General features: G+C 44.3%; 2 protein-coding genes across 5 annotated transcripts; one reads left to right on the forward strand and one right to left on the reverse strand.

The window, feature by feature from the left end:
* Positions 1-65: 65 nt before the first annotated feature.
* On the reverse strand, positions 66-12878 carry epb41b (erythrocyte membrane protein band 4.1b). Of its 4 annotated transcripts, none has more exons than XM_028980612.1 (27): positions 12761-12878; positions 12143-12228; positions 11892-11996; positions 7826-7868; positions 7637-7712; positions 7257-7475; positions 6887-6974; positions 6636-6788; positions 6177-6268; positions 5935-6083; positions 5756-5848; positions 5558-5674; positions 5258-5440; positions 4624-5067; positions 4345-4452; positions 4152-4229; positions 3886-4068; positions 3714-3800; positions 3283-3633; positions 2486-2572; positions 2106-2396; positions 1923-2024; positions 1519-1697; positions 1384-1410; positions 1236-1298; positions 922-1089; positions 66-847 (listed from the first exon to the last, which is right to left on the reverse strand). In XM_028980612.1, exons 2-27 carry the CDS (start codon positions 12194-12196, stop codon positions 842-844), a joined length of 3546 nt encoding a protein of 1181 aa, XP_028836445.1. In that variant the 5' UTR covers positions 12197-12228; positions 12761-12878; the 3' UTR covers positions 66-841. The 4 variants fall into 4 exon arrangements, with proteins under 4 accessions (XP_028836445.1, XP_028836444.1, XP_028836442.1 ...); XM_028980611.1 differs by having other exon boundaries at positions 4345-4449; positions 12143-12425; positions 12761-12847; XM_028980609.1 differs by having other exon boundaries at positions 12143-12425; positions 12761-12847.
* A 2262-nt stretch (positions 12879-15140) lies between these two features.
* On the forward strand, positions 15141-27166 carry ddc (dopa decarboxylase). The gene is made up of 14 exons (XM_028979959.1): positions 15141-15410; positions 16473-16684; positions 18185-18298; positions 18525-18636; positions 19959-20101; positions 20926-21069; positions 21776-21842; positions 21923-22017; positions 23654-23721; positions 23899-23975; positions 24735-24754; positions 25346-25444; positions 26580-26681; positions 26785-27166. The coding sequence occupies exons 2-14, from the start codon at positions 16484-16486 to the stop codon at positions 26971-26973; spliced, it is 1431 nt and encodes a 476-aa protein (XP_028835792.1). The 5' UTR covers positions 15141-15410; positions 16473-16483; the 3' UTR covers positions 26974-27166.
* Positions 27167-27641: the final 475 nt, after the last annotated feature.

Genomic DNA, 27641 nt, shown 5'->3' on the forward strand with positions numbered 1-27641 from the left:
ATATCCTGTTCTGGTACTCTCTCTCTCTCTCTGTGTCTCAAACCCTGTTTACAGCATTCACAGGCTTAATATTTTATTTTTTATTGTTTGTCAATTCCAGACATGATTGTGAAAATTTCAGAATATATTAAACACACACACACACACAAAAAAAAAAAAAGAAACTCTACAAGTTCAAACCTTATACATCTACCAGTCAGGAGTTTGGACGCTCTTACTCATCGATCTTGCAACAAAGATGAAGATGAAATAAGACGCGTGAGGTTATGTAATAAACCAAAAGACCTCCCCAAGGGTCATTTTTTCTACCACTTTTTCTGTCTACAAGGACCCTTAGGGAGCATTTCACCACCTTTACACTTCACACACAACACTTATCATTCACTCGTGTTAATGAGCATCTCATCAAGCGTCTTTTAATGATGACGATACTGAACAAAGCAGCCGTGAAGGTAAAAAAAAAAGGAATTCAGCTTCATCAAACTTCCCTTTCTCCTCATACAACAAATATGAAATATGTTCCTTGTATTGGATTCTTTAAACTTGCTCCAATTTGGGTCTCCACAACTTGCACAGAGTTGGGGCGTCCAGACTTTTGACCGGCAGTGTATATATGGAATAAATCTCCCATACCAGAATACATACATTTTCATGGGCAAATTGAAACACAACAAGGGAAGGGTTCATTTGCATAATTCTGTAAATAAAAAGCTTTTCTGGCTCGTTTTTCGTGCTACTATTGTGATAATGCTGCATTACGCAGAATGAAAACTCATATGAAGGAGTTTGAGTGAATGATGCTCTATGGGTCACCAGGTAAAGGGTCAGCGGATGCTTCAGTTCACAGCTGAAAAAAAGGGAACGTTAGTATGTGAGTGAGATCGAAAGAAAGAGAGAGAGAGAGATGGTTTATCTGATCACCTCCTCCTTGCTGTCCAGCTCCATCTCCAGATGGAAGGAGGTGTGTATGGAGAGGTGCTGCTCCCATTCGCTGGGCTGTGGCTCTGGCACCGCCTCCATGAAGATGCGCTTCAGCTCTCTGATGCTGGCGTGATGTTGCAGCACTACGTCCTGCGTCACGTCGAAGTTCTGAAAGACGAATGGACCTTTTTGGTCATCTGGCATCTAACGTTCTGCTCATCGCCCCTGAAGCCAGGCTGAGGGACACGTGCTGTGATATCTCAGTTTCACCATCATTTCCATATTTCATGGTGGAATTAAACATAAGCGAGCACCTCCAGCATCAGCATGCTGTGTCTCACGTAGATGTTCTCTCCTTTGACCTTCTTTAAGCGTTTCTGTGGTTGCAGAAATAACACAGATCAGTAGCGGGCAGGATGTCGGTGTGTGTGTGTGTGTGTGTGTGTGTGTGTGTTACCAGACCTTGATGTGCAGAATCTCTTCTTCAACCTGTTCGAGACAGAGATGGAACAGTGAGAAGTGTTATGGACCGGGCTGCTGCCCTACGACGTGTTTGTTTGTGTGTGTGTGTGTGTGTGTGTGTGTACTTGTCAGAACCTTTGGCTCCTCTGGAGGGGCGGGTCTTTCAAGGGCGGTTGGTTTTACAACAGGGGCGGGCCTTACGGTTGTTATGGGCCGTGTGACAGGAGTCGGTTTTAGGGTGGGAGTTGAAGTGAAAGGCTGATCCAGTGCAGGCTGTGGGCGGGGCTTAACTAGAGCGGGTGGAGAGACGGGGACTAGAGCCAGAGAGAGAGAGAAGATTCAGAAATGACAAGATTATCTTCATGCGCGCGTGTGTGTCAGTCTGTAGTTGCTTGTGAACCAGAAGACCCAGGTTCAAACCCCACTTACTACCATCGTGTCCCTGAGCAGGACACTTAACCCCTGAGTGTCTCCAGGGGGGACTGTCCCTGTAACTACTGACTGTAAGACGCTTTGAGCAAGTGTGTGTAGGAGTTTACCTGAAAGCTGACGCAGCATCTCTGCAGAAAGTTTGTCAAAAAATATGAACCAATCATCTGCTTTGACTTGCTTTTCTTCATAAACTTCCATCAGCGTCTCTTCTGCCGAAAGAGAGGGGGTATGGAGACACATGATACAGTCTTACTCAATCTGTGTGTGTGTATATGTATGAGCGTTCTTACCTAGTGGTCTAATCTGAAGAAGATGCTTGTCCAGCAGCATAAACCAGACATCTTCAACGTCCACAAGAGACTCCAGAAGCTTCTGCTGCTGAATGCTCCTTCTCCTGTTCTCCTCCATCACCTCCTCCCTCCTGTGCCTCTCCTCTTCCATGATTCGCTCAGTCTCCTTCACCATCTTCTCCTGCTCCATCAGCTGCGCTCTCCTCCGCCTCTCCTCCTCCATTTCCATCGCCTTCTCCATTCTCTCCACCTCTGCTGCCTTCTCCTCTGCATCCACCCGTCTCATGAGCTCTGACCAAACACACACGTGCTGTTTGTGAGGTTGTGTGTGTCTGTGTGTGAAAGAGACGGAGAGAGCAAGTGAAGGATGGAGATTCCACCTGAAATCCGAGGCTCAATAAAAAGTTTTTCCAAAAGCATGAACCAATCGTCTGCTCTCATTTTCTGCTGGTCCAGCGATGTCTCTTCTATAGAAGGCAGCCAGAAGAGAGACATACAGGAAGGTGAGTCTGAAAATCTCTGTGGTAAGACCACCAATATGCATCAACAGGTGGGGGAAGTGGTGAAGTATAAGATGCTAATTGCTAACAGGCTCCCCTGGAACGTCCAAACCCCGACCTGTAGGCAGGTATGAACATGGTCCTGCCCCAGTAAAGCTTCAGGTTGGAAGCTATCAGGTTTAGATTATCATGCATTGTCTTGACAAAAAGTACTTTTGAATTGATCATTTGATGTGAGATGATGTGCACCACCTCTGGAGGTGTCCCTGTGTGAATGATATTTTCACAAAAATGTGTGTCCAAAAATGTCCCGTTCCGTTCAAGAGATCTTGGAACGTTGACAGTCAGCGTAGTCGGCCTGTAGACGACATTTGGAGGAATGGCCTCAGAGGAGATTAGATCCAGGGCCAGTTTCCTGTTCATGGCCTGAGCCTCGTCTTAAACCAAATGCTCGTAGTCCAGGGATGAATGATCTTTTTCAGTTTCTGGAACGTAAGTACTTTCCAAGCCCGCCGTTACCACCGTCCCAACAGCAAAAGCAAATTTCAGAAGGTAGCAAACGTCACACCTTCAACACACCTCTGTGCTGTTGTAAATTAAGCTTATGTGTGGTTATATCTTCATTTAATGGGTGTGAATGTGTGTGTGTGTGTGTGTGTGTGTTTGTGTGTGTTTACCCAGTGGAGGAAACTGCAGCGTGGGAGGATCTTTCTCACAAAACATGAACCAATCATCTTCAATCTCTCTAAGAGCTTCAAGAAGTTTCAGCTGGTAAATGCTCCTCTTCCTCTCCTCCTCAACCATCAGCTTCATCATCTGTTTCTCCTTCTGTTGCACTGTCTGCTGCTCCACCTTCAGCTGCTCCCTCCTCCGCTTCTCCTCCCCCACCAGCCTCTCCTTCATCAGCCGCTCCTCCTCCTTCATCAGAGCTTTAGTCAGACGCTCCTTCTCCAGCTCTCTCTCCTTCTCCTTCTCCTCATCTTCCTCCACCTCTTCGGGATGGTAGGCATGCACCAGTCTTAAGAGTTCTGCTCAAACAAAGAAGAACGTTGTAGTTCCTCAAACGCAGTGAGGTTATGAATCTAATCATTTCTGTGTGTGTTTGTACCTGAAAGTACATCTTGACCTTCAAGTGAAAATCTGTCCAAAAGTTTGAACCAATCATCTTCCTGAAATGACTTCATCTCTGAAAGGTCTGAAACATCAAAACAAGGACATGGCAATCCGAAATGTCTCTGCTGTATTTGTGTGTGTGTGTGTGTGTGTGTGTGTGTGTTTACCTGAAGGGGCTGCATCATGTTCAAAGCTAATTTTGTCCAGCAACAGAAACCAGGTATCATCAATGTGCTGAAGAGCTTCTAGCAGCTTCTGTCTCTCCTCCATGATGGTGAGTCTCCTGGTGTCCCTCTCCACCTCGCACCTCCTCCTCTCCTCACTCATCTCCAGCCACCTGTCGACGTCCACTGAGCACACAGAGCAGAGTCCCTTATATATCTATCTGCATTCTACATTATTATTGAATAAAATCCCATAAAAGAAGGTTTACATGTCAGCATAGGTGTAGGTGGTGAGATGATTGGAGCTCTTCCCACCTCCTCCACCACCAATATATGAGATTCAGTCACTGCACAGAGCATTTTAGAAAATGGAACACATAAAAATATACATTTAAAAAACAATAAGAAATCACGGATTATATGTATTACTGCTGGAAATGGACAGGAGAGTGTGGTCAGTACCTGATCGAGGGGGCGGGGCATATGGAGAAGAATGGGTGTGGCCAAACAGGTCAAACCAATCATCTTCATCCCACCAACATTTCACCACCCGAGGGTCAAAAACGCCTTCTTTTACAGACCGAGAGAGACACGCCTCATTTCAGTTCTGTTTCTCGCCATTCCACAATCATACCTCCTCATAAAAGGGACAAATATCAATCTACAATCTGACTGGCTGCACAACGGCGAGATTATGAAATTATTTCTTGAAGTAACGTAGTGCACCTATAAACCACCTACTTGCAAGTGCTGGGTATGTTTCAGGTGGGCGGAGATCCAGCAGAAGGAACCAATCGTCTCTCAGCGCTGCTTCTTTCTGTTGCTGCTCCAGTTCCCGCAACCTTCGCTCCAAAACGTCGACCTCCTGTAGTCTTTCTTTCAAGTTTTGCACTTCCAGTAGCCGCTCCCCCACCACGTCCAGCTCCTGTAGCCTCCGTTTCAGAGTCTGGATTTCTCTCTGCTTCCCATCCATCACTTTTCCTTCAGAGATCTTCACCTGCACCGTCTTCCTCACCACCTTCACCTGCTGGCCTCGGATTTCAGCCTCAGACACTTGAGTACCATCTCCCTCCATTTCTTCAACGTCTTCTTCAAGAACCACAACTTCCTCTGTTTCCTCCTCATTAGCATCCCTGACCCCTACGGCACCCCGTTTCTCTGGTCCCCAAGATGGCATCTGCATGACTGGGGTAACATGGATTAACAAAAATCAACCAATCAACCAGTTCCTTCATTCAACCCCCAACATTGTCTAATGGGTGGAGATATTCGAATATCTCCGAAATAACCATTTCCATCCGGCTATAAGGAACCCGTGAAAGTGTCTGAAAGTGAAGACCACCACTCCTTCCTGGTGATTTTAGACGCCAGTTACCTCTCCGCATTTCCTCTTCCAGCAGTCGCTTCCCCGCTACTTTCACTTCCTTCTTGACGGTCCTCACAGTCACCACCCCCTGCTGTGTTATTTCCACCGTTTCCTCTCCTCCCTCCGCCTCGCCTTCATCTTCCTCCACCTTCACGCGCTGCTCTCCACCAGAGTCCATGATCTGGAGCTTGGCTGTCAAACACACCTCATGAACATACTATCCAGCAATGATTTACGTCATTAATTCCAGTACTGCGCCACGCCCTTCAGTACAATCCACAGGCCACTCCCACCTTCTGGTTACCCTACCTGGAGGAGCGTCCGGAGGCCCCGGGACGGGTCGGTGCGGGCTGGGACACAGCAGCAGGACCCAGTCGTCAGCCTCGCGTTTCAGTGACTGTGGCGACGCCTCCTTCATATCCAGAACTGACAAATATCTTTATTTATTCTCATCTTGACGGGATTTACATGGAAGTGAAAGGATTAATGAGCGGCGTGGACCTTTACCTGCGTCCTTCAGGCTCGTCGATTGGTCCGTGTCCAGCACCAGAAACCAATCAGAGTCTCTTCGGTTTGGAAGGAGCAAAGTTTCTGCTGGAGCTGGAGAAGATGACGAGATACAGAAGATGGAGGTCCACACATCTCGTAACCCTCTCTCTACACACACACACACACACTCACAGTACCTGTGTTGGGTCTAGCTCTACGAGAAAACAATGGGGCGGGGCGAGTGACATCGGCACTGGCCCGAAGAGACTCCGCCTCTGTGTGTCCATGGAAGCGGAACTTGGACCATGGCAGAAAATTCAGACGTGAGGGTTCAGCAGTGGAGAGTCTACATGAATCACACACACACACACACACGTTCATCTCTGTGTCATGGATGGTTTTCTCTGACCTCCAATTCATATACAGACACACTCTGCACCTGAAAAAGCCGTGATGCTCCACACACACTTTCCACAAGCGCTTGCAAGCGCGAAAGCTGGACAGAGTGAAAACCGTGGTCCACTCATCACCCTGAAAAACATCAAACACACGAATCGAATCTCCATAGGAGGTCGGTCAGGAGAACCGTCGAGGAACCGACCGCTGAACCTGAGATCGGACCGGAAACAGACGGGTTCATGACCGATCTGACTCAGGATCAGTACGAAGAACACAGAAGAACACAGACCCCCAATGAACAACCACCAGGGGCCACCAGGGGCCACCAGGGGCCACCAGGGGCCAGCAGGGCCGGGCCTGCTCCACCCTCTGTGTTGTTGTATGAATACTCGATTTAATGAACATTGAACTTAAAATGATTTCCAGAGGTCACTGCTGGTCCTCTGAGCATTAAGTGAATAGAACTGCTGATGCCACCAGGATATGAGGGTGTGGTCACCTGCAAGGGGCGTGTCTTAATAAGGAATCTGGCCCGCCTGTAGGACAGTTTTAGAACTCTTGGCCACATGAACTTGTTCTCAATCTCGTCCTCCTTATACACCACCACTCCAGCAGAACACACTCCCAGCAAGACGTCCTCTCCATCAGAGTCCTGGACACACACACACACACACACACACACACACACATCATTGTTCTTTTTTAATCCTCTTTCACCTGACAGTGGATAGTGATATTATATATATAGACCTTGGCCGGATGTAGGTCTGTTCCATACATGCGGAGCTGCTTGACGTTCTGCAAGAAGAGAAAATCAGCCTGAGCAGCAGACATGGAGCTGCGGAGAGAGAGAGATGAATTACTATCAAACCTGCACACAAACAACAACAACAACAACAACAACAACAACGTTCGTTTCTTATAGAGCCCATAATCACATACAGTATGTCTCAGTGGGCTTTGACAGACCCTGCAGTTGAATCCCCACACTTGACCCTTTCTGCACACTGTTTTTTGACTGAGAAAGAAGACAGGATGAAAGCTTGGGAAGGAGCGATACCGAGAAGGACAGAGTGAGCCTGCAAATGGTGTGGGTGCAGGGCGTTGCGTTGTGTGTTACCCGTAGGTCTGGTGCAGTTCTTTCATTCTCTGCAGGTCTTCTGATTTCTGATTGGGCGCCAGATAAAGGCCTCTGATGTAGGCGTCGCCCAGGAGGTCTGGATCATACTGGCCGAACTCTGATTGGAGGATGAATGAGCCCAACACAGGAAGAGTGTCTGATGGACAGGGCAATCGTCCAGTCAGAATCTCCTTCCGCAGCTGCAGACATAGGAGGTACCTGCACAGAAAATACACACACACACACACACACACACACACACACACACACACACACACACGTACACATGAAATGACACCAAACATACCCACTAATGACATTTAAACATTATTACAGTGGATGTGTGTGTGTGGGTGTGTGTGTGCGTCTGTGTGTGATACCTTGTAATGTCCTCAGTTATTTTAGTTGGATCAGGTGGGTAAAACTTCACACTGAAGACAAACTGCATTTTGTTTCCTGGAATTAAGCAAACACACACACACACACACACACACACACACATACCAGTTTATTCTCTGTTTTGTATAGGAGTGTGTGTTTTCGCTGATGTTGAAGAATAATTTACACACCTGAAACCTGCCTGATGATCTGTCTGGACACGTCCAGCCACGTCTGCAGAGGACAGAAGAGACAAATATACACATACGCTACTCAAACACCACAAAACTACTCACACACTCCTACTCAAACTAGACACAAAATACATTGCTGCTCGCATGCTACTCTATTACACAGTCATAATCATGCTTAACACACAATTAAACACAAATATCCTCGAATACTACATAACGACTCACACACAACTACTCCACTACACACCCTACTTACATAAATAATAACACACAAAACGCAATTAAACACAAACAATTAAATATCCTCCTCCAATACTACATAACTACTCACACAACTACTCCACTACACACCCTACTTACACAAATAATCACACACAAAACGCAATTAAACACAAACAATTAAATATCCTCCTCCTATACTACATAACTACTCACACAACTACTCCACTACACACCCTACCTACATAAATAATAACACACAAAACGCAATTAAACACAAACAATTAAATATCCTCCTCCAATACTACATAACGACTCACACACAACTACTCCACTACACACCCTACTTACATAAATAATAACACACAAAACGCAATTAAACACAACCAATTAAATATCCTCCTCCAATACTACATAACTACTCACACAACTACTCCACTACACACCCTACTTACACAAATAATCACACACATAACACAAATAAAAACAATCAATTAAATATCCTCCTCCTATACTACATAACTACTCACACAACTACTCCACTACACACCCTACCTACATAAATAATAACACACAAAACGCAATTAAACACAAACAATTAAATATCCTCCTCCAATACTACATAACTACTCACACACAACTACTCCACTACACACCCTACTTACATAAATAATAACACACAAAAACGCAATTAAACACAAACAATTAAATATCCTCCTCCAATACTACATAACGACTCACACACAACTACTCCACTACACACCCTACTTACACAAATAATCACACACATAACACAAATAAAAACAATCAATTAAATATCCTCCTCCTATACTACATAACTACTCACACAACTACTACTCCACTACAACACCCTACCTACATAAATAATAACACACAAAACGCAATTAAACACAAACAATTAAATATCCTCCTCCAATACTACATAACTACTCACACACAACTACTCCACTACACACCCTACTTACATAAATAATAACACACAAAACGCAATTAAACACAAACAATTAAATATCCTCCTCCAATACTACATAACGACTCACACACAACTACTCCACTACACACCCTACTTACACAAATAATCACACACATAACACAAATAAAAACAATCAATTAAATATCCTCCTCCTATACTACATAACTACTCACACAACTACTCCACTACACACCCTACCTACATAAATAATAACACACAAAACGCAATTAAACACAAACAATTAAATATCCTCCTCCAATACTACATAACTACTCACACACAACTACTCCACTACACACCCTACTTACATAAATAATAACACACAAAACGCAATTAAACACAAACAATTAAATATCCTCCTCCAATACTACATAACGACTCACACACCAACTACTCCACTACACACCCTACTTACACAAATAATCACACACATAACACAAATAAAAACAATCAATTAAATATCCTCCTCCTATACTACATAACTACTCACACAACTACTCCACTATCACACCCTACCTACATAAATAATAACACACAAAACGCAATTAAACACAAACAATTAAATATCCTCCTCCAATACTACATAACTACTCACACACAACTACTCCACTACACACCCTACTTACATAAATAATAACACACAAAAACACAATTAAACACAATCAATTAAATATCCTCCTCCAATACTACATAACGACTCACACACAACTACTCCACTACACACCCTACTTACACAAATAATCACACACATAACACAAATAAAAACAATCAATTAAATATCCTCCTCCTATACTACATAACTACTCACACAACTACTCCACTACACACCCTACCTACATAAATAATAACACACAAAACGCAATTAAACACAAACAATTAAATATCCTCCTCCAATACTACATAACTACTCACACACAACTACTCCACTACACACCCTACTTACATAAATAATAACACACAAAACGCAATTAAACACAAACAATTAAATATCCTCCTCCAATACTACATAACGACTCACACACAACTACTCCACTACACACCCTACTTACACAAATAATCACACACATAACACAAATAAAAACAATCAATTAAATATCCTCCTCCTATACTACATAACTACTCACACACAACTACTCCACTACACACCCTACCTACATAAATAATAACACACAAAACGCAATTAAACACAAACAATTAAATATCCTCCTCCAATACTACATAACGACTCACACACAACTACTCCACTACACACCCTACTTACATAAATAATAACACACAAAACACAAATAAACACAATCAATTAAATATCCTCCTCCTATACTACATAACTACTCACACAACTACTCCACTACACACCCTACTTACATAAATAATAACACACAAAACGCAATTAAACACAAACAATTAAATATCCTCCTCAAATACTACATAACTACTCACACACAACTACTCTACTACACACCCTACTTACATAAAAAATAACACACAAAACACAATTAAACACAACCAATTAAATATCCTCCTCCAATACTAAATGACTACTCACAAACAACTACTCCACCACACACCCTACTTACACAAATAATCACACACAAAACACAATTAAACACAACCAATTAAATATCCTCCTCCAATACTACATAACTACTCACACACAACTACTCCACTACACACCCTACTTACACAAATAATCACACACAAAACACAATTAAACACAACCAATTAAATATCCTCCTCCAATACTACATAACTACTCACACACAACTACTCCACTACACACCCTACTTACATAAATAATAACACACAAAACGCAATTAAACACAAACAATTAAATATCCTCCTCCTATACTACATAACTACTCACACAACTACTCCACTACACACCCTACCTACATAAATAATAACACACAAAACGCAATTAAACACAAACAATTAAATATCCTCCTCCAATACTACATAACGACTCACACACAACTACTCCACTACACACCCTACTTACATAAATAATAACACACAAAACACAAATAAACACAATCAATTAAATATCCTCCTCCTATACTACATAACTACTCACACAACTACTCCACTACACACCCTACTTACATAAATAATAACACACAAAACGCAATTAAACACAAACTATTAAATATCCTCCTCAAATACTACATAACAACTCACACACAACTACTCTACTACACACCCTACTTACATAAAAAATAACACACAAAACACAATTAAACACAACCAATTAAATATCCTCCTCCAATACTAAATGACTACTCACACACAACTACTCCACCACACACCCTACTTACACAAATAATCACACACAAAACACAATTAAACACAACCAATTAAATATCCTCCTCCAATACTACATAACTACTCACACACAACTACTCCACTACACACCCTACTTACACAAATAATCACACACAAAACACAATTAAACACAACCAATTAAATATCCTCCTCCAATACTACATAACTACTCACACACAACTACTCCACTACACACCCTACTTACATAAATAATAACACACAAAACACAATTAAACACAACCAATTAAATATCCTCCTCCAATACTACATGACTACTCACACACAACTACTCCACTACACACCCTACTTACACAAATAATCACACACAAAACACAATTAAACACAACCAATTAAATATCCTCCTCCAATACTACATGACTACTCACACACAACTACTCCACTACACACCCTACTTACACAAATAATCACACACAAAACACAATTAAACACAACCAATTAAATATCCTCCTCCAATACTACAGAACTACTGAAAGCAAACTTAATGTACTGTATATGTGTGTGTCTTACCTTTGTGTGTTGAGAGTCCCAGATGGCCAACCCATAATAATCTCTCTCCAGTAAGTTCAGGCACTCACACACTTCATCAAACAGATCCTGACCAGTTGCATTGGTCTACAATAAACACACAAACACACACTTGGTCTGTGTATTCTTTCATTGAATATTCTTAGATATGTGTGATAAGTAGGTGTCTGTTTGCAGGAATTGTGTGAGTGTGTAACATTACAGTTCATTGTGCGTGTGGGTGTGTGTGTTACCGGGAGGTTCCATTCTTTCTCCCTGTTATCCAGCAGAGTCACTCTCCAGCGCATCTTCACCGTCTCCCAGTCCAACAACTCGAATCCTGAAATTAGCCAGTCAGCATCTCGCCTAAACTCATATTCAACATTCATCTGCGGGGCACGGTGCGTGTGTGTGTGTGTGTGAGTGACGTGTTTGCCTTGCCTTGCTGTAGAACTGTGTGTGATAGACAGCAGGTGCGCGGGAAAGATAAAACCCCAACAGGCTCCACCCCGACTCATTGACCATCAAAGGCCCCAGCTAAATTATTATTATTAATAATAGAAGAATTAGTGGTAGTAACAGAATTATTATTATTATTAGTGACAGTGAATTCTAGTTAGATTATGATTATTAGTATTAGTAGTGATATTCAGTTGCTGTTATTAAACTTGTCACCCAGTTGCTGAACAAATGATCATAAAAAAATGAAGGGGAGCTCAGCTTGTGTCTCCCCCCACAACCCACATTAAGCCCCCGTTAATGGAGGGCGTGGTTTGCCGCTCTTTTGGTCTCTGTCTATAAAAATGATCACGTCTGTACGTATAAAATATTCCAGTCTCTGCGTGCAGTATTTCCTGGAAAGATCTGTTTACCTGAGATCGGTCACAGCGCCGTCTTCTAGTATGGTCCTCTGTCCAGAGATGTGTGTTTCAGAGTGTGTGTGTGTTTGTGTGTGTGTGTGTTGCCTATTTTTCACTCTGGAGACTGGGGAAGCCCCCCTGTTATCTGGGTACGTGGCAAAAAACCCCACCCAACTACAGCAGTAAGATAAGACTAGCCACCCCGCTCTCTCTCTCACACACACACACACACACACATGCAGACGCAGACACACACACACATGCAGACGCAGACACACACACACACACATGCAGACGCAGACACACACACACACACACACACACACACACACATGCAGACACACACACACACACACACATGCAGACACAGACACACACACACACACACACATGCAGACACAGACACACACACATGTAGATGCAGACACAGACGCACATACGCAGACACACACACACACACAGAAACACACACAGATACACACACACACAGAGAGACACACGCAGACACAGATACACACACACGCAGACACACACAGATAGAGACACAGACACACACAGACACAGATGCAGACACACAGACACACTTCCAATTTGGTTCTGAGCGTGAATTGTTTTTCCTGACAGTTTGGTCTGAGTGTGTGTGTGTGTGTGAGTGTGTGTGTTAAATTGCTATAGTGGGACTGAGAAGACAATGACCTCTAGTGGCCGTACATGAATCTATGATGATCAGGTGTATTCACACCTCTATTACAGTTTTTTTTACAGATGCTAGGACACATTTCTCAAGACTTAGGTCACTTTTGCAAAACTCTTCACACAGTGAGCACAACAGAAGTCCATTTGGGCTAAACTGGGGATAAATTATCATTGTTTTGGCACAAAATGCATTCAATGACCACATCTCTCAAATTTCATGAATTCTTTTCTCACTCAGACACAACAACTGCCAAAAATCTTTGTACGTACAGGACATTTTGCACACGCTTACATACTGTTCTCAAAACTGTTAAACTTATGTTCAAAACAATAACATAATGCAAAACTGAATAAGACCGCAAAATTCATCAGCAAGATTGTTTTGAAACATATTTTAAATCTAAAAATGCAGTTTAACCAGCCACAGCCGATTCTCATCTTAGATGAACATCTACACAGGTGTTACGCTTTCGATTTCATTACAAAATATGTTTTTTTGATGTAAATATGGACCCAGCCAGAAATGGAGAAGTGGCTGAAAGAGGAAGAAGAGTGGCTGGGAGAGGGCCAGGAATACGTATGCACGGTGGAAGAAGAATAAGAGGAAGATCTAGAGCTGTAGTCTCAGATGAGATCAGAGCTACTTCTTTCCTAGGCGTATTGCCCTAGGTGACATATGTGATGTGGATGAGAACCTGTGGCCAAATGGAGAAGACCGAGTAGATTAGCATTACTATTGTGTCTGTATCAGTGGATGGTGAGTATACAAATTCTTGTATTTTGGAATTACTTAGTGCAAAAAAATAAAAATGAATAAACAAATATTGATAAATTCTGCATCATGTCTGATTCGTTCCAGTAACATATATTGCAATTATAAACAGAGACGTGTCCATGTTTTACACAAGAAAACACTGTGTAATGCTACATGTTGATAGTGTTTTTTAGGTCATTGTTTTGTGGGTGACAAAGTGTGTTTGTCGGCTGTCAACCTCTGCTAGTGTTCTGGAAGAATGAGTTTATTTGAGACCTGAATAAAGTGTTTTGGTGGTTGTAGTGCATTTTGAATGTGAAATGAACTGCTTTGCCAAGCTGAATGTCAGTTAGGAGAATTGTGAGAAGAGTTTTGCAAAAGTGACCTAAGAAATGTGTCCTAGCGTCTGTAAAAAACTGTAATGTAAAATCCATCATGATATGACTTCTGACATTTAAAGTGAATAACGTGGATTTGTGTCAGTGGGTCAGGATTTATTGGGCAGCAGTGGAAACAGAAAAAAAAGGGACAGCGTAAGGACGAGGACCAAACTGTGAGGTTCCCCAGCAGGTGGCGTAACTACCCCGTCCCTCTCTCTGCTGGGCAGGAGAAGATCTGGAGAGAGCTGCTGCTGATGCTGGCTGGTGCGTCACGGTTTCCTCATGCACGTGAAGGAGGGGTAACATTTTTACCAGTTCCAACTACACTCAATAAATTTATTTTTGAGCTTCAAACCACGGTCCCGAAACACCATCAGCTGATAAATAATACATCACCTAAATAATCCTGTTATGGAGGGAATCAGGATCCATTTTTCCTGCACTTTTAGGAAACAGATTCCTCCCTGGGTGGATTTAAAATGTGTGGAAGGAGGGTGACTTGATGGCATTTGAAACGTGGCGATTATAGGTGATTGACAGGTGGAGGAGAATGGCGTAGGCTGAGGTGGCGGGCCGTGGGATGGATGTGGCTGGTGGGAGGTCCGAGGGGCTTGGTTGGAGAACGTCCACGATCTTGTTAGGGCTCTTGTGAATCAGCTCTTCCTGCTCGCTCATGCTGCGATCCCATTGGCTGCCTCCAGGGACCGCTGGGCTCATAAAGGCTGGCCCTGTGCCTGCTGTTCTCTGTCACTCGCCTGTCTGCTGCTCTCCCTTGTGTGTGTGTGTGTGTGTGTGTAGGGACTACCAGCAGTGAAAAGGACAGCTGCTTACTGTGAGTATTACCCCCAACATCTTCATATCGAGAGAGCCAGCTGTGTGTGTGTGTGTGTGTGTGTGTGTGTGTGCATGGGGGTTGACAGCACTTGTTGAATGATGAGATGAATTCAGTGACGTTCAGTGACACTTCAGTGTGTGTGTGTGCTGGAGGTTGGCTCGATTGAAGAAGGGTATAAGTGTGTGTGTGTGTGTGTGTGTGTGTGTGCTGTTTAGGTTCTGTTGATGAACCTGATTGTACTTGTACCACCCTGCCATGGTTCTGGGATGCAGGTGTGTGTGTGTGTGTGAGACTTTTTTCTGAGAAGCAACTTTAATGTCATTCCCTGGTTTAATGAAATGGAGCTTAGGAGCCGTGTGACACACGCGCACACACACACACACACACACACACACACACACACACACACCTGCATCAGAGTGTATTAGCAGGATTAGTGGGAGAAACTGTTTACTCTGGGGAATTGGGAGAGAGGAGCCTGGATTATCAGATTTTGTCACTGCACCATCTGAGCAGCGGGAATAAGAGGGAGCCCCGCCCGCTGTGACCATTTTGGTACGAGAGAAAAGTGAGTGTGAGGCGATTTTTGGTCAGATCAGCGAAAAGCCGCCACATTCTAGAACAGAAACGTGTGAAAAACGTTTTTATCTTACCATTCGTAGAAATGTTCATTTTGTAATCTGTAAGTATCTTATCATTTCTTATCACTACTATTATTTCTCTTGATATTTTTAAAATGTCTTCCTTAAAGGTCCCCATAATAAACTTCCATTATAATCTCATGGTTTTCAATTAATAAAGTTATTCATGGTAATTATAAGACGATAAAAGGTCAGATTTTCCATGGATTCAGCTGCTCTGTGTATTCCAACATGGGCATTTAGTTAACAGGCAGGTCACCAAACGTCTGTCCAATGAGCTGGGACAATATTGAATTTCTGATGATGATGCTGGTGGGCTTCGTTGTGACTGTACAGGATACAGTTTCCACGTGTCAGTTATGATGTTCAGAATAACGAAATGAAATATTGGCAATAACCTCTTCTGCCCAATGAGCAGCGCTGGACACCATGGACGCGGCCGAGTTTAGAAGACGTGGGAAGGAGATGGTCGACTACATCGCCGACTACATGGAGACCATCGAGCGCCGCCAGGTCTACCCCGATGTCCAGCCCGGGTACCTCCGACCTCTGATACCAGAGGAGGCCCCAGAGGCGCCTGAGACCTACGAAGACGTGGTGAAGGACATCGAGAGGGTCATCATGCCTGGGGTGAGTCGGAATTCATTTATAGGTGAGGGAATATTACTGATTGTCTGACGTGTGTCCAGAAGGGAACACAGATTGGACATTCTGTTCAGGAGCCTTTACTGAGACACCTGGTAGAGGAGGTGGTTTAAAAATCGTCCAGAATGAGGAAGTAGGGGGTGCGTTCGCAGCCCATCATGCCTACAGGCTCCTCCCTTTCTTAAACGTTGTGTACTAAAAACACCATTAAAGTTCATCTTCTGGGTGTGAGAAATAATTACACACCAACAGAAACGGCTGGGTGGGTAGTTAGTTCCTCCTCCTCCTCCTACACTCTCTCGGTCCATTTCTGTCAATCCGAAATCACATCATAAATGCTGTGACATTAGCCAATGCGACCTGAGCGCTGCGCCGTTTACAGTGCAGCACAAAGGGGCTTTTAGCTGGACTCTTGTCAGCATTTCAGGCTGAACTCTCTTCTGTTCACTATCCTGGTTCCAGTTGTCCAAAGTTCACCGGCCGGCAGCATTACCCCCCCCATTCAAGTTCATCCTGGCTGCAAATAATTAAACGTCCCGGGTTCATAAATCTCCTCCGTCCAGTCATAAAGCAGGAAGCGTTTGTTCCATTTCGGTTTGACCGTCCACAGAGCAATTATGCCCCCTCAACACTTGCGCTGAATGCTGGGTAATAACTTAATGAGTGACTCACGCTGGGAAAAGGCGGTCATGGCGACTCCGCAGACTCCCGCCTCAGGCCTTTCTCCCCTCGTGAGTAATCAGATTTCCACCGCAAGGTTCTTTCCTTTATTCCATATGTTCGTATCACGGCCGCGGCCAAATATTTGATCTGAGGGTAAACAGAGCGTTTGGTAGGTTTACTGCGGGTAGAAGGTGCTCTTCACGCCTTACGCTCGAAAGGTCATAAAATTACACCATGCTGGAGTTAATGAGGGAAAATCCACTTCTAAAGAGACCAAAGTGAACATCTCAACCTCTGATTAGCCAGCCAGGATGTGTGAAGGTGTGATCCCATCCTGGATCAGCACTCGGCAGGGGATGAAGCTGTGGGGAGGTTGTTCTTTTTTTGCCTTTTTCACTAATCGTGATTTGTGTAATGAAAGACAATTTAAACGAATTACAGACCAAATAAGACACTTAGCAGCATCAACTTGTCTGACTGTGGTTCACTTGCAGACAAAACTAAGAACATTAACTCATATTATTTCAAGAAATGTTGAAAATAAATGCTGGTAGGATATTTCTCAGGGGTTCTCGGGTTTTCAGTCCACACACAAAAAATTATATATACAGAATGTTCTATTTATCTAAAATTAGCACTCTCTCTCTCTCTCACTCTCACTCTATACACACACACACACACACACACACATATATACATATATATATATATATAGAGAGAGATCTTTCCATCTATCTATCTATGTGTATATTGAAAAAAATGTGACAGAAATGATGACGTATGAAAAGTGTGGTCATCAACCCTCTCGTAACCATCTCTCAGGTGACCCACTGGCACAGCCCCTACTTTTATGCCTATTTCCCCACTGCCAACTCATATCCGGCCATGCTGGCAGACATGCTGTCTGGGGCCATCGGCTGCATCGGCTTCTCTTGGGTAAGAGTGGCTCCGCCCTCTCCATAAACCACGATTTACCGTCTAATCACTCACTCACTCACTCACTCACTCACAGCAAAACCATTTTAATCATCAGACTAAATCAGAGAATTATCTGCTGATGTGGCAGTGTTGTTGTGTTTTTTGCTAAAAATTAGTATATTGTGCTCGTTACTGTGTGGGCGGGGCTTAGTCCCCACTGACCTATCGGCTGTCTCGGCTGCAGGCTGCGAGCCCCGCCTGCACTGAGCTGGAGACGGTGATGCTGGATTGGCTGGGGAAGATGCTGAAGTTGCCGCAGGAGTTCATCGCCGGGACCAGTGGGAAAGGCGGGGGGGGTCATACAGGTGCTGACACGCACACACACACACACACACACGCGCACGCACACGCACACACACACACACACGCAGCAGGCAGGATTTAAATTAAATCAGTGTGACGGCGCAGAGAGAGACAGCTGAGTCCGGAAAATACATCATGGAAGCACCAAATCAGAAACAGATCTTCAGAAAATGGTTGATGGACGAGCACAGCATAATATGCAGGAAAAGCCGAGCGAAGCAGAAGAACAAGCAACAGGAAACCTTTTGAGGACTGAATTAGAATTATTTATGATAGTAAAAGTTAATACACCTAAGAAGCTTCATGATGTATGATATCATCATCTATATCATCTAGAATGTTGTAGAAGAAGGAACTTCACTCCGCTAGGATCAGCAGGGCAGAGTCAGGTGTACAAGAATGTACATCTGGAGTTTAGAATCAAGAATCAATGGTCTAGAGAGATGGACACAGGAATAATCTGGAGAAATGAATAGAAGAACATTGCAGAAGGAGAGCTGATGCAGGTCTTCTCTGGAGGTCTGATTAGGGTTGAGAGTGGAAGAAGAAGAAGATTGTAAATGGACCGTCTACTAACACACATCACATCAGCACTTGTGGATGGTTTCCTGAAGGCCGTCAAGGTTCTCCGTTACTGCTGTAAATATGACCCTCATGTCTGGACAGTCTGAGGCTCTCCGCGTCCGAGAGACGCTCCTGTATTTCTATTCTGGTCTTGTTCGGAGATGGAAAGGACACACCCGACAGCGGGGTAAATATTCTGTTTACAATGGAGGCGCTGAGAGCGAAGCAGGCAGACAATTGGCCGATCACGATTCCTCAGGTGGGCACCGCTTGTCAGTCATTGATCGGTCTGCTGCGCCGCGTCCCAGGAAATGAGCTTTTATCGCATCAATACGAGGCGGGCCGGCGTTTCCACCGCCATTAGCACCCCGCCGCAGCTGGGCCTTGTTGGAGGGACGCGGCGCGCGAGCGGGATGATGACAGTTCCCTTTGTGCCCCTGCACTCAGCTGCCCACCCCCTCCCTGGCCGCTCGCTATGGCAACATAATGAGACCCTTTTTCAGGCAACACTGCAATGATCTGGAAATGAAGAGTAAACAGATCGACGGTTAGCGCGGTTCGCCGGGTGGGCTTTGTCACCAGGGTTTGTAGGATGCGGTTGCCGTGGAAACACCCTAAATGTAAGCAGAGTTGAGACGTGTCATCTAATGTTCGGAACTCGTGCGCACTGATGATCTCCAACCCGACACCCCGCGATGGCCTTGTGGGCTGCAGCTTCCACCCTGAAAGTGACCCTCACCTGTCGCCCTGTTCCTTCAGGGTACGGCCAGCGAGGCCACACTGGTGGCTCTTCTCGCCGCCCGCTCCAGGAAGGTGAAGCAGATCCGGAGCGAAGAGCCGGACCTCAGCGAGGCTCAAGTCATCTCCAGGCTGGTGGCGTACGCATCTGACCAGGTCCGGAAGATTCTCATACGATATTCTACTATAATCATTTCAATTACTTGTGAATTCGTTTCATTTTCCCCATTCACTGTACACAACATTATAGTTCTTTTATTATATTAGATTTGTGTGTGTGTGTGTGTGTGTGTATATTCCATAATTCCAACAGTGCGTTTCACCTGTAAATCTGACTATTCAAATTCAAATTTTATTTGTCACATACACAGTCATACACGGTATGATGTGCAGTGAAATGTTTTCTGCAACTGCTACAGACCACAGTATTGCAAATGTTGCAAGTAAACAATGAACCAATATGCATTCATGTGCATATCATGTGCATATCATGACTGACCATTGGGGACTCAATGGCACCTCAGTGGCACCTCGACTTGGCCTTCCAAGAGAAAAGAGAGAAGGAAATTAAATAAATACATTTATGTTTGTCGTCTATTTCCAGAAAATTACAGAACATTCTCCATACCTTCCAAAAGGTGTAAATGAAGAGTCATTCCCCTCAGTGATTGTGCTGTGACATGATTTTTTTTTGTTCTGTATAGATATTCAATAAACAGTTCTCTTTTGGGTTAACACAACACTCGTCACTGGCCATCACAGAAGATCTTGTAGATCAATAACACCAGGGAGCTTTAAGCAGCTCATTGGAAATCCAATTTATGATAAAATCCACGTCCTGTCCACTGGTATAGAAATGATTTGTATAAAGGCCGGCGTGTGCGTGATGTGATGTGAGGAAGCAGAAACGCTGCTGATGGGCCCGGACGGCCCTGCCCTTTGGGATTACGGAACTCTCTGCCGTGTTCTGCTGTGCTCAGGCCCACTCCTCCGTTGAGCGCGCGGGGCTGATCGGCGGCATGAGGATGAGGAAGATTCCCACCGACGAGAAGTTCGCCGTTCGGGGCGAGGCCCTGCGCCGCGCCATCGAGGAGGACAAAGCCGCAGGCCTGATACCGTTCTACGTGAGTACGGACGAACACTCGGCAGCCAATCGCAGCAGGGCTCAGTCAGTAAAGTATAGGCGTGCTTCTGGACCTTGAACTGAACTTTGACCCCCTTTTTCAGTGAGGTTCCATTGCCGCTCTCTTCACCGAAGAAGTTACGAAATAAGTCACAGATCGTTCAAAGCACTGCAGAACACGTTCTGACCAGTTTCATCGGTTCCGAAGCATCTTCGTTGGCTTTGTCTGGTTTTATTGGTTTTTAAACCTTTTATTGGTTTTGGCCTTTTAATTATTCCTGGGGTAAGGAATAAAGAAATATTAAATACATACCTTTTCAGCTTCACATTATCCTAATTACTTTTTATATCTTATTTGTATTCATTCATTTGTAAATATTGCAAATTAATTGTTGTAATTACATTTAAATGTTTATTTTTTTGAACTTTTTTGTTAAAAAAGGTCAGAATCGTTCCCCATCTTTAATTTTTTAGTCACATGTGAGGTTACAGGCTACTGTGGTGATGGATCTTCCTTCAGTATACCAGCGCACTGCGACCTGATGTGAATAAGGGGGGGTCACAGTAATGTCATTAACGTAAAGGTCAGAAGGACAGGTTGATCACTTCGTCCCCTGGAGGGACAGTCGGCCAGAACAGCCTGTATGAGCCATGGTTATAGGAGCAGGGTGGTTTTACGCTGTGTGTGTGTGCATGTGTGTCCACAGTTCTGTGCCACCTTGGGGACAACGCCCTCCTGCGCCTTCGACCGCATCACAGAGCTCGGCCCAGTCTGTGAGTCTGAGAATGCGTCCAGGAACGCGGGATTCATGCCTTCATACGCTCACTGCCCTCTTCCTGTCTCCCCCTCCCAGGCAACGCTGAGAAGCTGTGGATGCACATCGACGCGGCGTACGCCGGCAGTTCCTTCATCTGCCCAGAGTTCCGCCCCCTGCTGGATGGCGTGGAGGTGAGAAGGGGCGTGTATAGAGGTCTTAATCAAATGAACAACAAAAAAAAATTCTCTTAAATATTCATTCATGTTTCTGGGTGGAGTCACAGCTATGTTAATGGTGATTGGTCGACGATATAGAATATTGACACGTTTCTCTGCTGCTGGGTGCTGCTGGGTGCTGCTGGGTGGCCGTTCTGGTGCTCAGCCTTATTTACAGACCGGAGGGAGCGATAACGTGAAAAGCAGGATATGAGCGTCGCACACACACCTGTAAATGTTGCATTTAAATGTCAGGAGTGAGTGATGTGCGGCGGAGAAAACGCGCTTTGAGCGCCGCTGATAAGGCCGCAGTCATTTCCTGGGGCGCAGCCAGACCTTCAGATTCATCTCCGGCTCAGAGATCCCGGCGTCTCAGCAGCAGGAGTTCAAACGGCGCTGCCTGAATGCGGCTCTGCTTGAGAAGACAAAGGAGCTGGCCTCCGTCTCTGGCCTCCGTCTCTGGCCTGAAAGGCAGCGCGTCCACGCATTCCTCCTGCCTGCTGATTGGAGGACCCTCGTCATCCCGTCTCCTCATCGCGCTCAGAGAGGATATTTAACGCGAGATGGAGAACAAAGAGATGCTTCAGATACTGAGGGTCTGCATGTGGAGATGGGTTTCGTTTCGTCTCGAAAATGTCCCCACCTTGTGCTGGTGAATCTGTCCCAATAATGAAAAGTAGAGCTGACCACGTGGCTTTCTTCTCAAGAGTACGATCAGGCTAGGCCAGTTAGTCTTCACTCAACATACAGTTACCCTAAAAGAAATGTAATTATAGTGTAATTATTTAGATTACTAATTACATACAATTACATTTGATTACTTTTAATAGATTTTTCAACATTTTGAATGAAAGTAACAAGGAAGTGAACTTGGAAGGCCAAGTCGAGGTGCCACTGAGGTGCCATTGAGTCCCCAATGGTCAGTCATGATATGCATTTGCCCAAGGCCCTTCATCCTGGACCCATCCCGCTTGGGGCAGTGGTGGCCTAGCGAATAAGGAAGCGGTTCCATAATCAGAAGGTTGCCGGTTCAAATCCTGAGCCGCCAAGGTGCCACTGAGGTCCCCTTGATGAAGGTACCGTCCCCACACACTGCTCCCCGGGCGCCTGTCATGGTGCCCACTGCTTACAAAGGGTGATGGTTAAATACAGACGACACATTTCACCGTGTCACAGTGTGCTGTGCTGCAATGACAATCACTTCACTTTAACTAAAAATCATCACAGATTCCTCACACCTTTCTGGCAGCCGATCTAGAACCTGCAGATTTGGACCCTCCAACCCAGAAACGGTTTCTTTCCCCTCGCCATCACATTGCAACTCAGACTGTATTGTATGTTGTTTTGGCTTTATACTCTTGTGCCTGAGACACCATCGACCGGAATCGAATTCTTGCCAATAAACGCGATTCTGAATTGGATTATAATAGTATCAAACTTTCAGCTATGCTGGGAAAAACATTCCATGCAATGAAAATTCTGAATATTTCCATAAGTAACAGTTATTAAATTACAGCCTTTTAATTGTTTGTTTAATGTAATGAATGAGAAATTATAAAGAAATGTAAGAACTTCATTCATTTAGTGCATTTATTCAATTTATTCTGCTCAGTTTGCAGACTCTTTCAACTTCAACCCTCACAAATGGCTCCTGGTCAACTTTGACTGTTCCACAATGTGGTGAGTGTGAAATGTGGTGAGAACAAATAACAGTTTAGATTTACTGAAGTTAGCATGCCAACCAGCTAGAAGTGACTTGCCCTGTCTCATAAAACAAGAGTAAAACTTTCTGGTGCACATATTTACCAGGCAGCCAGATGTTGCACCTTTAAAAGCAGTTCCTGAAATCTTCTGCAGGGTGAAGAAAAGATCAGACATCATTGGAGCTTTTAAGATGGATCCTCTCTATCTGAAACATGATCATCAAGAGTCAGGTGGGTCATAACTGACTCTTTCCACTGTCACGCAACACGCTATACACACCACAACACACACAACATAATCATTTACATTTACGGCATTTATGAGACGCCCTTATCCAGTAGTTACAGGGACAGTCCCCCTCTGAAGACACTCAGGGTTAAGTGTCTTGCTCAGGGACACAATGGTAGTAAGTGGGGTTTGAACCCGGGTCTTCTGGTTCATAGGCGAGTGTGTTACCCACTAGGCTACTACCACCCTCCCCACAGGCACAACGCTGAAACAAAGAAAATTAAATTACAGCTCATTGGCTGCATCACAGATCCTGATGCCTCACCTGCTGCAGAAAAGCGATTCAGACAGACAGACAGATAAACGTACGGACGGACGGATGGACAGACAGACAGACAGACAGACAGACAGCTGGTGTTTGGGCCAGGGTTGGGTTCATGTTATTCCACTTCCTTCTCCGCTCCAGGGGCGTGGGCAGTGTCAGCTGTCCTCTACATTCACTGCTATTATATTTATATTTTGCATTCTATTTTATTTAGTATTTTGAGTCATCCTTCATTTATTTATATATTTTAATTAGATCAGAATACCTGTATTATTGCACAGTAGTAAATTAAGTTTGTCAATTATTGATTAATTTCTGTACTATTGGCTATTGATTTTGCTGTTGTGCTGCTGTAATTAATTCACGTTTATGTTATAAGTAGTGCTGTGACTCATGTTAATCATGATTAACATCCTCTGTAATGTTTCCTCTCCAGGACTCGTCACAGATTACAGAGTAAGTACACACACACACACACACACACGTATACATACACACACACACACACACGCATACATATACATACACACACACACGCATACATGTGCATACACACACACACATACACGTATACATACACACACACACACACACACTCACACACGTATACATATACATACACACACGCATACATATACATACACACACACACGCATACATGTGCATACACACACACACACATACACGTATACATACACACACACAGACGCATACATATACACACACGCGTATACATACACACACACACACTCACACACGTATACATATACATACACACACGCATACATATACATACACACAGACACGCATACATGTGCATACACACACACACATACACGTATACATACACACACACAGACGCATACATATACACACACGCGTATACATACACACACACACACTCACACACGTATACATATACATACACACACATATACATACACACACACACACGTGTGTGTGTGTGTGTATGTGTGTATTATATATATATATATATAAAATGCAATTGTGCATTTGTGTTTCATTGTGTTCTCGCTCTGCTCGCAGCACTGGCAGATTCCTCTGGGTCGTCGATTCCGCTCGCTGAAGATGTGGTTTGTGTTCCGCCTGTACGGAGTCAGAGGCCTGCAGGCCTACATCCGCCAGGTACCCACAACTCAACTCCTGTCAATCACATCTACCCCCAATTTCACCCCAGAGCATAATCACAGCCATCATTGGTTACACACAAGCGCACAACGTAATGCTGAATCTCTTCAGTGTGTTCAGAATGAATCCTAATGATACACGCTTATGTTGTTTTGTTCTGGAACGTTTCTGTTAATGTTTCTAACTCGTTCCATTCCGTTCTGGTTGTCTATTACACCAAGTTCACTGCATGCACCAGAAGCATGAAGCATGTTGTAATCAAATTACAACTCGTTGCATTTTGCACATTTATTTTCTTCACAGAAGTCCAAAGCAATCAATAATTTTTGAGTCATTTAATCCATGAAATGAATTCCGTCAACGTCAAAAAGCGACAATGCTTTTAATGAAACATTCTGTTGCTGATTCAGAAATAAATTGACAGTAAACATGTATTATAATTATTCTCTGTTTTTTTTCTTCACAAATTTTTGTGAAGAAATTAAAGTGATGACTTTTTGCTTTGTGAACAACATATGAGAGGGCTTTATTTTCATTTTGTGACAGAGTGTATTTTGTGCATGGAAATAAGCACACGAGCCGACCTAACTCCACATTGTCCACATTGCACACACTTTACACTCACTGTGCCTCTGAGTTGCTCTTCGTCGGTTCTGATAGTGCTGAAAGACTGAAGCTTGCATGCAAGTCTTCGTCCGTAAGACAAAAAATGACGTTCTGCTAAAAGAACATCATGTAGAAGTATTACAGCTTTATATTGAGAATTACCTGCACTGAGGGTTTGTGGTCTGACTGGTCTGAGATCTTCCTGCTGCGGAGACCAGAGGTCCGTGTCAGTGAGAACCTGTTCCTCAACTGGGTTCTGATCTGGGTTCTGAGCTCTGCAGCACCGCCCTCTTGTGGCTGCAGGAGCGACATGCTGATCGCTCAGCGTTGTGATATAATTCTTCGCGAATGTAAAAGTGAACACGAATGAACATTTTTTTTCTCTCATAGCAGTGGACACAATTTCAACCATCATTTCTGAATCTTCTACGTGGTAGATTTGCGTGTTCATGGGCACCTCCAGTGACAGATGGCGATGCGCTCACTGCTTTATTTCAGTACTCGTCACGCTCTCTCTTGTGTGCAGCACGTGAAGCTGGCTAAAGAGTTTGAGGGTTTAGTCCGGAAGGACGGGCGGTTCGAGATCAGTGCTGACGTGGTGCTGGGCCTGGTGTGTTTCAGACTCAAGGTGAGTTGTCCTTCCTTCAGCGGCGTCCAGACACCCGCACAAACGCTCTGTAGAAGGGCGGCAGGCACGGTTGGGTAGGATCTCGCTGCTCCCTCGCCCGCAGGGCTCCAACGACGTGAACGAGACCCTGCTGAAGAGGATCAACGCCGCGCGCCGGATCCACCTGGTCCCGTGTCAGCTGGCCGGACGCTTTGTCCTCCGCTTCGCCGTCTGCGCCCGGACCACCGAGTCACGCCACGTCCAGCAGGCCTGGCAGCACATCGCAGAGCTGGCGTCCGAGGTGCTGCAGTGAACCGGCCAGCGGCGCTTTGTACTCCCTTGTGTGTGTGTGTGTAAATGTGTGTGTTTTGTTGTTTGGTGGTGTGTGTAAGCTTGTGAACATGCTGTATGTATTGTTGTTCTGTGTCTTTGTGTGAAACGAGAAATTAATAAACTGTCTTCATGTTTCATGAGCTTCGCCACTTTGATCAGTTGAGAGGTTGATATTAGTAAAGAGAAGAGAGAATTTCACCGGGGCTTTCACACCATGCGATGGACGAGACATCCTACTACCTCGGTTTAAAGTTCATTACACTGATACGGGATTCTGAAATTTTCATAGAAACATATTGTTGACCACTTTAAGTGACCAGAAAATGCTGCAAAGTTTGAAAATCCTCAGATTCCAACCCAGAATGAGTCAATAAAGGCCTGTTTTGTAAAATGAAGAGAGGAAAATGTATAAGACACTATACATATATTGTGTCTGTGTGTGTGTCTGTGTGTGTTTATATTCTAGTTTCTTCAAAATAGCCGCCCTTTGCTCTGATTACTGCTTTGCACACTCTTGGCATTCTCTCGATGAGCTTCAAGAGGTCATCACCTGAAATGCTTCTCCAACAGTCTTGAAGGAGTTCCCAGAGGTGTTTAGCACTTGTTGGTCCAGCTCACCCCAAACCATCTGGATTGGGTTCAGGTCCG

The sequence above is a fragment of the Denticeps clupeoides genome, chromosome 5 (assembly GCF_900700375.1).
Source record: "Denticeps clupeoides chromosome 5, fDenClu1.1, whole genome shotgun sequence".
Lineage (NCBI taxonomy): Eukaryota > Metazoa > Chordata > Actinopteri > Clupeiformes > Denticipitidae > Denticeps > Denticeps clupeoides.

Excerpts from the sequence above, each read along its gene's own strand:
- epb41b (XM_028980609.1), bottom strand. The coding sequence starts at position 12,406 with ATGAGTCGGGGTGGAGCCTGTTGGGGTTTTATCTTTCCCGCGCACCTG. Across the intron at positions 7,713-7,825 it reads GATCATCAGGCAGGTTTCAG|GAAACAAAATGCAGTTTGTC; the intron begins GTGTGTAAATTA and ends GCTTAATTCCAG. Across the intron at positions 6,269-6,635 it reads TTAAGACACGCCCCTTGCAG|GGTGATGAGTGGACCACGGT; the intron begins GTGACCACACCC and ends GATGTTTTTCAG.
- ddc (XM_028979959.1), top strand. The coding sequence starts at position 16,484 with ATGGACGCGGCCGAGTTTAGAAGACGTGGGAAGGAGATGGTCGACTAC. Across the intron at positions 16,685-18,184 it reads AGAGGGTCATCATGCCTGGG|GTGACCCACTGGCACAGCCC; the intron begins GTGAGTCGGAAT and ends ACCATCTCTCAG. Across the intron at positions 23,976-24,734 it reads ACATGATCATCAAGAGTCAG|GACTCGTCACAGATTACAGA; the intron begins GTGGGTCATAAC and ends TTTCCTCTCCAG.